The sequence below is a fragment of the Schistocerca cancellata genome, chromosome 2 (assembly GCF_023864275.1).
Source record: "Schistocerca cancellata isolate TAMUIC-IGC-003103 chromosome 2, iqSchCanc2.1, whole genome shotgun sequence".
Classification (NCBI taxonomy): Eukaryota; Metazoa; Arthropoda; class Insecta; order Orthoptera; family Acrididae; genus Schistocerca; species Schistocerca cancellata.
The window spans coordinates 165340771-165352078 of NC_064627.1; the positions used below are offsets into that span (position 1 = coordinate 165340771).

The 11308-nt window shown below is 42.2% G+C and overlaps 1 protein-coding gene across 3 annotated transcripts in view; it reads left to right on the forward strand.

Moving 5' to 3' along the window:
- Positions 1 to 11308, forward strand: part of LOC126161466 (proline-rich protein 2-like) — a 39152-nt gene that overhangs the window by 13744 nt on the left and 14100 nt on the right. Inside the window, exon 1 of one of the 3 annotated variants that reach the window (XM_049917314.1) lies at positions 8923 to 9065. The exons of 1 other annotated variant lie outside the window; for it this stretch is intronic. In XM_049917314.1, the coding sequence (XP_049773271.1) occupies positions 9027 to 9065 (39 nt within the window). In that variant the 5' untranslated portion in view covers positions 8923 to 9026. Of the gene's footprint in view, positions 1 to 8922; positions 9066 to 11308 lie in introns of those variants that run through there. One more of the 3 variants, XM_049917316.1, reaches the window with a different exon arrangement.

Consider the following 11308-nt stretch of genomic DNA (forward strand, 5'->3'; position numbering starts at 1 on the left):
GCTCGGCCATAGAGACCGCCAGTAAAACTTAAGGTATGCGTCATATAACCACGATCTCCTTTTATATATGCCATCTATATCTCTATTTATTATTAATTGTGACTAACTTAGATCGACTAGCAATTCAGCCTCGGGTCTAAGTTGTGAAAGGGATGAATGAGCTGGAACTACACAAAAGTTACGGGAGTGTAACACTATAAGTAATACTTTTAGAGGGGACTTAGCAGATCTCCCCCCCCCATGAACCATGGACCTTGCCGTTGGTGGGGAGGCTTGCGTGCCTCAGCGATACAGATAGCCGTACCGTAGGTGCAACCACAACGGAGGGGTATCTGTTGAGAGGCCAGACAAACGTGTGGTTCCTGAAGAGGGGCAGCAGCCTTTTCAGTAGTTGCAGGGGCAACAGTCTGGATGATTGACTGATCTGGCCTTGTAACAATAACCAAAACGGCCTTGCTGTGCTGGTACCGCGAACGGCTGAAAGCAAGGGGAAACTACGGCCGTAATTTTTCCCGAGGGCATGCAGCTTTACTGTATGATTAAATGGTGATGGCGTCTTCTTGGGTAAAATATTCCGGAGGTAAAATAGTCCCCCATTCGGATCTCCGGGCGGTTACTACTCAAGAGGATGTCATTATCAGGAGAAAGAAAACTGGCGTTCTACGGATCGGAGCGTGGAATGTCAGATCCCTTAATCGGGCAGGTAGGTTAGAAAATTTAAAAAGGGAAATGGATAGGTTAAAGTTAGATATAGTGGGAATTAGTGAAGTTCGGTGGCAGGAGGAACAAGACTTCTGGTCAGGTGACTACAGGGTTATAAACACAAAGTCAAATAGGGGTAATGCAGGAGTAGGTTTAATAATGAATAGGAAAATAGGAATGCGGGTAAGCTACTACAAACAGCATAGTGAACGCATTATTGTGGCCAAGATAGATACGAAGCCCACACCTACTACAGCAGTACAAGTTTATATGCCAACTAGCTCTGCAGACGACGAAGAAATTGAAGAAATGTATGATGAAATAAAAGAAATTATTCAGATAGTGAAGGGAGACGAAAATTTAATAGTCATGGGTGATTGGAATTCGAGTGTAGGAAAAGGGAGAGAAGGAAACATAGTAGGTGAATATGGATTGGGGCTAAGAAATGAAAGAGGAAGCCGCCTGGTAGAATTTTGCACAGAGCACAACTTAATCATAGCTAACACTTGGTTTAAGAATCATGATAGAAGGTTGTATACATGGAAGAACCCTGGAGATATTAAAGGTATCAGATAGATTATATAATGGTAAGACAGAGATTTAGGAACCAGGTTTTAAATTGTAAGACATTTCCAGGGGCAGATGTGGACTCTGACCACAATCTATTGGTTATGACCTGTAGATTAAAACTGAAGAAACTGCAAAAAGGTGGGAATTTAAGGAGATGGGACCTGGATAAACTGAAAGAACCAGAGGTTGTACAGAGTTTCAGGGAGAGCATAAGGGAACAATTGACAGGAATGGGGGAAAGAAATACAGTAGAAGAAGAATGGGTAGCTTTGAGGAATGAAGTAGTAAAGGCAGCAGAGGATCAAGTAGGTAAAAAGACGAGGGCTAGTAGAAATCCTTGGGTAACAGAAGAAATATTGAATTTAATTGATGAAAGGAGAAAATATAAAAATGCAGTAAATGAAGCAGGCAAAAAGGAATACAAACGTCTCAAAAATGAGATCGACAGGAAGTGCAGAATGGCTAAGCAGGGATGGCTAGAGGACAAATGTAAGGATGTAGAGGCTTATCTCACTAGGGGTAAGATAGATACTGCCTACAGGAAAATTAAAGAGACCTTTGGAGATAAGAGAACCACTTGTATGAACATCAAGAGCTCAGATGGAAACCCAGTTCTAAGCAAAGAAGGGAAAGCAGAAAGGTGGAAGGAGTATATAGAGGGTCTATACAAGGGCGATGTACTTGAGGATAATATTATGGAAATGGAAGAGGATGTAGATGAAGATGAAATGGGAGATACGATACTGCGTGAAGAGTTTGACAGAGCACTGAAAGAGCTGAGCCGAAGCAAGGCCCCCGGAGTAGACAACATTCCAGTAGAACTACTGACGGCCTTGGGAGAGCCAGTCCTGAGAAAACTCTACCATCTGCTGAGCAAAATGTATGAAACAGGCGAAATACCCTCAGACTTCAAGAAGAATGTAATAATTCCAATCCCAAAGAAAGCAGGTGTTGACAGATGTGAAAATTACCGAACAATCAGTTTAATAAGCCACAGCTGCAAAATACTAACACGAATTCTTTACAGACGAATGGAAAAACTAGTAGAAGCCGACCTCGGGGAAGATCAGTTTGGATTCCGTAGAAATACTGGAACACGTGAGGCAATACTGACCTTACGACTTATCTTAGAAGAAAGATTAAGGAAAGGCAAACCCACGTTTCTAGCATTTGTAGACTTAGAGAAAGCTTTTGACAATGTTGACTGGAATACTCTCTTTCAAATTCTAAAGGTGGCAGGGGTAAAATACAGGGAGCGAAAGGCTATTTACAATTTGTACAGAAACCAGATGGCAGTTATAAGAGTCGAGGGGCATGAGAGGGAAGCAGCGGTTGGGAAGGGAGTGAGACAGGGTTGTAGCCTCTCCCCAATGTTATTCAATCTGTATATTGAGCAAGCAGTAAAGGAAACAAAAGAAAAATTTGGAGTAGGTATTAAAATCCATGGAGAAGAAATAAAAACTTTGAGGTTCGCCGATGACATTGTAATTCTGTCAGAGACAGCAAAGGACTTAGAAGAGCAGTTGAACGGAATGGATGGTGTCTTGAAGGGAGGATACAAGATGAACATCAACAAAAGCAACACGAGGTTAATGGAATGTAGCCGAATTAAGTCGGGTGATGTTGAGGGTATTAGATTAGGAAATGAGACACTTAAAGTAGTAAAGGAGTTTTGCTATTTGGGGAGCAAAATAACTGATGATGGTCGAAGTAGAGAGGATATAAAATGTAGACTGGCAATGGCAAGGAAAGCGTTTCTGAAGAAGAGAAATTTGTTAACATCGAGTATAGATTTAAGTGTCACGAAGTCATTTCTGAAAGTATTTGTATGGAGTGTAGCCATGTATGGGAGTGAAACATGGACGGTAAATAGTTTGGACAAGAAGAGAATAGAAGCTTTTGAAATGTGGTGCTACAGAAGAATGCAGAAGATTAGATGGGTAGATCACATAACTAATGAGGAAGTATTGAATAGGATTGGGGAGAAGAGAAGTTTGTGGCACAACTTGACCAGAGGAAGGGATCGGTTGGTAGGACATGTTTTGAGGCATCAAGGGATCACCAATTTAGTATTGGAGGGCAGCGTGGAGGGTAAAAATCGCAGGGGGAGACCAAGAGATGAATACACTAAGCAGATTCAGAAGGATGTAGGTTGCAGTAGGTACTGGGTGATGAAGAAGCTTGCACAGGATAGAGTAGCATGGAGAGCTGCATCAAACCAGTCTCAGGACTGAAGACAACAACAACAACAACAATAGCAGATCTCGTTTTACATAAGAATCAATGTCTGGAATCGGTCGATTACCATGTTAGATGGAAAATAATAGTTACTCAGACGCACGTCATCAGAGTTCTCACTGCTTTGATGTGGCCCCACCACAAATTCCTCTCATGTGTGAACCTTTCCATCTCTGACTAGCACTTGCAACCTATGTCCACAGTTATTTTCTAGGTGTATGCCAGTCTCTGACTTCCTGTCTTCCTCTACAGTTTTTACCCTCTACAGCTCGCTATAGTACTATTGATTCCTTTTAACACATCCTGTAATACTTTTTCACTTTCACTGAAGACAGTAATGGCATCAGCGGATCTTATTATTGTTATCCCTTCACCTTGAGTTTTAATCCCGCTCTTGGACCTACCTTTTATTTCCGTCATTGCCTCTTCACTGTACAGATCGAAAAGTTGGGGCGAAAGACTACATCCTGTCTTACACCCATTTTACAGTAATCTGTGTACTTCTTTCTTGCTCTTCCAGTCTTATTGTTCCCTCATAGTTTTTGTACATTATATTACCCGTCTTTTCCAATAGTTCACCCGTATTTCTCTCAGAATTTCGAAATTTTGTACCATGTTACAATGTCGAACGCTTTTCTCAGGTCAACAGATCCTGTGAACGTGTCTTGATTTTCCTTCAGCCTTGCTACCATTATTAGCTGCAACATCAGAATGCCTCTCAGGTTTCTTTGCCTTTCCTAAACCTAAACCGATCGTCATCTAACAGATCCTCATTTCCTTTTGTATTATTTTGTATATTATTCTTGTCACTAGCTTTGATGCATGAGCTGTGCGGTAATTATCCCAATTGTAGACCCTTGCTTAACAGTGATATTCCGCCTGCAGTCTTAATGTTACCGTCTTTGATTTTAATTTCCTTGAAGATCGCTTCGGCCTCTCTGTTTGCTGAGTCACTTCTTCAGACAATCATTTGTTTGTGTTTTTCTTCACATTTATCCTTAGCTTCCATGCACTTCCTATTCATTTTATCCCTAAGTGACTTGTATTTCAGTATCCCAGAATTAACGTGAATATTTTTGTACTTCTTATGTCAATCAAATAATTTCTGTATTGGCCATAGATTCTTCGCAGTTACCTTCGTTGTACGTAACTTTTTCTTTCCACCTTCTGTGAATGCCCTCCACAATTGTCCTTACCTCTATAACTGAAGTGACTACTGAGCTATGCATTGACGTTTCCAGCCTAGTTTCTTATACGTCAGCCTATTCTTCAACATAACTAAATTGTGGTCTGGATCATTATCTGCTCCTTGGTATGACTTACAGTCCAATATTTGATTTCGAAATCTTCGTCTAACCATGCTCTGGCTGGAGTCTTCGTAAATATATCGGTCCTGTCTACATATAACAGCTCTTCTTGTGATTCTTGAAGAAAGTACGAGGGCAGTTCAATAAGTAATGCAACACATTTTTTTTCTGAAACAGGGGTTGTTTTATTCAGCATTGAAATACACCAGGTTATTCCCCAATCTTTTAGCTACACAACACTATTTTTCAACGTACTCTCCATTCAATGCTACGGCCTTACGCGACCTTGAAATGAGGGCCTGTATGCCTGCACGGTACCATTCCACTGATGGATGTCGGAGCCAACGTCGTACTGCATCAATAACTTCTTCATCATCCGCGTAGTGCCTCCCACGGATTGCGTCCTTCATTGGGCCAAACATATGGAAATCTGACGGTGCGAGATCGGGGCTGTAGGGTGCATGAGGAAGAACAGTCCACTGAAGTTTTGTGAGCTCCTCTCGGGTGCGAAGTCTTGTGTGAGGTCTTGCGTTGTCATGAAGAAGGGGAAGTTCGTTCAGATTTTTGTGCCTACGAACACGCTGAAGTCGTTTCTTCAATTTCTGAAGAGTAGCACAATACACTTCAGAGTTGATTGTTTGACTGTGGGGAAGGACATCGAACAGAATAACCCCTTCAGCGTCCCAGAAGACTGTAACCATGACTTTACCGGCTGAGGGTATGGCTTTAAACTTTTTCTTGGTAGGGGAGTGAATGTGGCGCCACTCCATTGATTGCCGTTTCGTTTCAGGTTCGAAGTGATGAACCCATGTTTCATCGCCTGTAACAATCTTTGACAAGAAATTGTCACCCTCAGCCACATGACGAGCAAGCAATTCCGCACAGATGGTTCTCCTTTGCTCTTTATTGTGTTCGGTTAGACAACGAGGGACCCAGCGGGAACAAACCTTTGAATATCCCAACTGGTGAACAATTGTGACAGCACTACCAACAGAGATGTCAAGTTGAGCACTGAGTTGTTTGATGGTGATCCGTCGATCATCTCGAACGAGTGTGTTCGCACGCTCCGCCATTGCAGGAGTCACAGCTGTGCACGGCCGGCCCGCACGCGGGAGATCAGACAGTCTTGCTTGACCTTGCGGCGATGATGACACACGCTTTGCCCAACGACTTACCGTGCTTTTTTCCACTGCCAGATCACCGTAGACATTCTGCAAGCGCCTATGAATATCTGAGATGCCCTGGTTTTCCGCCAAAAGAAACTCGATCACTGCCCGTTGTTTGCAACGCACATCCGTTACAGACGCCATTTTAACAGCTCCGTACAGCGCTGCCACCTGTCGGAAGTCAATGAAACTATACGAGACGAAGCGGGAATGTTTGAAAATATTCCACAAGAAATTTCCGGTTTTTTCAACCAAAATTGGCCGAGAAAAAAAATGTGTTGCATTACTTATTGAACTGCCCTCGTATTTGCAATTGCTAGCTGAAATGTATTGCAGAACTTAATTAGTCACTTTCCTCTCTCATTCAGTTACCAAACCCATCTTCTCCCGTAACGTTTTCTTCTGCTCCTTCCCCTTTAACCGCTTTCCAATCCTCAATGACTATTAGAATTTCATCTCCCTTTAGATACTGAATGACCTGTTCAATATTCTCATACAGATATCATATCTCTTCTCATTCAGCTTTGGACATTTCCATGTATACATGAGCGTTGTCGTCGGTGTTGATTTGCTGTCAGTTCTGATGAGAACGACCCTATCACTGAACTATTCACAGTAACATACTCTTTGCTTATCTTCCTATCTCAAAACAGGTCCTACTTCCGACATATAATTTTCTACTGTGGTTCTTATTACCCTATACTCGCCTGACCAGAAATCTTTGCCTTCTCTCCGTATCACTTCACTGAACACCACTGTGTCTAGACTGTGCCTTAGAATTTCCTTTTTCAGATTTTCTAGCTTCCCTATCATGTTCAGACTTCTGACGTTCTACACCACGACTTTAAGAACCTTTCATAGGTTATTCAATCTTTTTTTCATGGTCACCTCCCTCCTTGGCACTCCTCTCCTGGTGATCTGGATGGGGGACTGTTCCGGATTCTTTTGCCTATGGAGAGTTCATGGTGAATCTTCTTCAGTTACAGGTCTCATGTACTGTCGATACACATTATGTGTCTTTAATGCAGTGGTTTCCATTGCCTTCTACATCTTCATACCGCTAATTATTGCTGATTCCTCCACCTTTTAGGGGCAGTCTCCTACACCATGGGGAGAGAGAGTGCCCTGGATCTCTTTTCTCCCCTCCGCCCTCTTTGACAATGACGTTGCCAGAACGAGGGTGACTTCGTATGCCAGAAGTCTTCGACAGCCATTGCTGATGACTTTTATTCAAAATTTAAGCAGTGGCGAGGTTCGACCTGGAACAGAGGAACTACGCCTCTCCCAATAGCTCTACCTAAACATAACAAAGGTGGTAAGGAAAGGGGCGAGAGGTTGTCATATATTTGTAAGAGAAAATAAGGTATTTTTTCTTCTGCTGATTATGTTACGTTTTTTTTTGGTTTGTTAATGTTTGCAACAGAGGAGGTTTTTTTTTTTCTTTTTAAGTATAATGTTGACTTTCTTCAGTGAGAAATCCATGTCCGTCTTCTCGAAAATAAAGAAGGATCATAGTATCAAACATCGGAAAATGGTGCATCAGACGAGATCCACTGCTTTTCGCAAGGACATTCCAGATAGGTGGCTGGTCGTAGGAAGAACTCCAGCGGAAGCTGGAAAAATATTGCCTATATAATGTCTTGCGTCCGCGTAAGTCCTAAAATCGAGAATACTTTTCTTGCCAGTTGAAAAATAATACCGTACTGCAAGAGCACGGAACCAATTCGCACAGTGAATATGCTATATTCGGCTGCCGGTGTTACACGTAATCCTGGAACAAAGGCGTCATGTGTGATGTAAATCGTGCAAGAGCGAAACGTTTGAGGAAAGTCAGAATTCGCTGGACCAACTGCCAGACATCTACTGCTGGAGATCTTCACCCCGCAAAACGGAGAGTCGGCGAGGTGAATTTGGTGGAGAGAAGAACGATTGTTTACCGTTGACGGGTACATCTCACACTGAGCGTGCGTTAGTGTCAAGACTAGGAACGTTCACAGCCCGCCATATATGACACCACCTGTAGTTCTGGTGCTTCTATTCTATCACATTTGAGGTGGAGCCCTAGACCTCGGGTTCCCCTCAAATTGTATGTGGAAAATCAGACTAGAAAGGTCAAGATTCGCAGAATATGTGATGAGGCTCAATGTGGACAGAATGACCAGAAGAATATGGAAAGAAATGGGTATGACAAGCGGATATCCAAGTAGCAATTGGGTTGTTGTACTCAGGAAATATTATTCAAAACTGAGAATGAAGTTGAAAAACTGAGAAGGTAAATCCACATATATTTTGCAATGCACCAGTGATCGATGATAGAGAAGGGCAGGAAAACGACAGAGAGACACCAATGTAGCGGACAAAATGATACGGAAGATCTCGAAAGAAAGGCGGAAGAGTGTCCTTACCACAGGAATCACATCAGCACTCATCATTGTGGTAACCATGGTGGACATATGTCTGTATGGCTGGCCAGGGTTTTTAACCACACTCTTTCCGATGGAGGGTCCAGTACTGAACCATTGGAACCTTACATTCATTAAGAGTTACAGGATGCCTACCCTACAAACTGCAGTGATGATTTACTTCAAATGTATGCTTCTACAAGGCAGCTACAGCTGTATTAGTGATTTAAATGGTTGATAGCACGGTACCGAGGCATACACATAGTTCATGAAATCACATTTGTAAGATATTGTTGTATGTCACCTCCGCTCTCACATTACTATTTTCTTTTTCGACGAAGTTTCGTGAAGCCTCCGCTACCAGCTACGTCACGACTTAATGGTTCATTATTTCTTTGAGGCTGACATCTAGGAACAATTGGGTGTCGATGAAGAGGTGAGCGACAATAAGATATTCAGTTAGTCGCAGCAGTGCTCTGTGACCTTGTGATTATACCAGATCCTCCACTGTCGCATTTGGACGGCAGTCTCTGCTCAGTCCCTTTGTTAAAGAGTCACGGAATCACGAGTACTTCACATCACGCACTGGCGAGCCTTATAAAAGCTCTGCAGCACGGGCTCACCTCAGCACTTCCATCACCATGAGGGCGACAGTGGCAGCTCTTCTCCTGTGTCTTGTGGTGAGTAGTAAGGATTGAGAATTTATCTAAATTTGTGCTCTACGTACCTTTACTGGTACTTATTTCCAAATCCACTTACAAACACAGAATGCTTCAAAATGTACCACAATTTTCTACCATTCTCGAATCTAAGGGCTGGATAGGGTTTGAAACTTGGTCGATTCTTTAAGCGACTTCATATTAGTTCCATAGGTGCAAATAAAGACAATTGTGAGATAGTACCAAATTCATCAACTTCGTGTGAATCGTTTATGAACTATACATGCATAATACCAGTAAATAATCTGCATCCTCCTTCTTACTGGATCAATATTTGCGAGGGTAACAGCCGAAACCCGTGTCTGAGCATCCACACGTTATTACTGGAGGATTTCAAAAATTGTAAAACATCAGTCCAAAAAGTTTCGAGATTATATTACTACAAAGTACAGAAAAATTAAGATGGTGGTTTAAATGCTTAAGGTATCCAACGTACCCCTCCCACTCTTGATTACAAGGCACAGAACATCCACATGCCCATGAGTCAGCGAGATCTATCTTTGACATGTTGTTCAACTGGTGTGTCCCATTGGTTTGAAAGTCGGTTATATCGTCAAAGCGTTAACACTTCACGTAAATTTCTGCACTTTGTTATTCTACAGTGGCCTCGATTTCATAACACAAAATCTCTCACCAGTGATGATTTGTCCGAGAAAAGAACTAACCACGTGTTTCGTTTCAAGCTAGTCACGGCAGGTGAACAGGCATCGTCGCTTTCGTTCAGGAGTCAAGACGTATGGGACAAACCTTGTACACACTTTCCTTCTCTTCAGGACATTCTCAAGAATGCCATTGCGATTTATGACACAACAGTGATTACACCGTATGGTCGCACGCCGACTATGTACTTGACACAGCCTACTTACCTGCTTGAACTGACTCGTCGAATGTATGTCTGTGTTTTTTAGTTGTTCGGGTTGCCACTGTAGTTACTGAGCTGATTCGCTTATACGCCAGAAATAAAATCAGTCTCGGAATTTTGTGGATGGTCGGTGAATGTAGAAAAATGCCATCAGCTTTTCTTCCTCGTGTCTAGCTGGTACTCCATTTCTAATGCTTCTAATGATCTTGCATCTGCATATCTACATCTTTTATGAAAGATTAGAGGATATTTGTTATCATCTGTTTGCAGCATACTTTTGTCGCCGTTTGTCACTTCATCAGAGAGGTTGAAATTTCTCTAGTTCTGCAAGTACAACATCAGTAATCCCTTTACAAGAGCCTATTTTCAAGTGATGTTATTGGTCAATCCTTATTCTTCACTCATGTTGTGGTAATAATCAAAGTAGTACAACTCTGACGATGCACAGCTAAACAGGAGAATTCAACAAACATAGCGATTAATCACGAACATAAAAATAGGAATAATCATGAATGAAAACGCTAAAATATTGCTATCGAGTAATTAAACAATGTAGCACACGTTTCGCAAGAGCATTATTTAGTATACTAGAAGCTCGTTACCAGGAGTAGTTCGCTTGCTTATTTATTCCACTCTGATAGTAGACAGCAAGAGAAATCAAATCTTATATACTGACGGGGAAAATCGCAACAACAAAAAATAAATAATGTCGAGTAATGAAAGTTCAGGAATAGATTTCCCGAGGTAACATATTTAAATCATTAACATTTCAATATCGCACTTTAACGTAAATGCGAAATAATGTATTGGAAATATCAAATGTTGGTACATCAGTAACCGATCTAACGGTCAGATTGTTGAATGCAAGCAAGCAAACACGAATGCATTGTGTTGTACAAAAGACGGATGTCACTTTCTGGGACTGGGTTGCACGCCTGTTGCACTTGGTCGGTCAATACAAGGACGGTTAATGCTGTTTGTGGAAGACGCTTGAGTTGTCAACCGATGTGTCCCAAGGCTCATGTGGACAGTGTAGAGCGTAGGTGGTTACAACAGAAATATGTGGACCAGCGTTATCCTTTTGGTTAAAGCTGTTTATGGATGGGAGCACTGCAGGTCGAATCACCAAACTGATGTGCATACATACAGTCAGGGTGCGTGGGATGACCACGAGACTGTTGGTGCTGTCATACAGAGTGGCACTCCACACCAGACCATAAATCCAGTCGTAGGTCCCGTGTTTCTAGCACGTCAATAGATAGGTTGCAGGCATTCGGATGGTCTCCAAAACACAGCCATAATTGGCACTGAGGCGGAACCAGCTTTCATCAGAGATCACAAC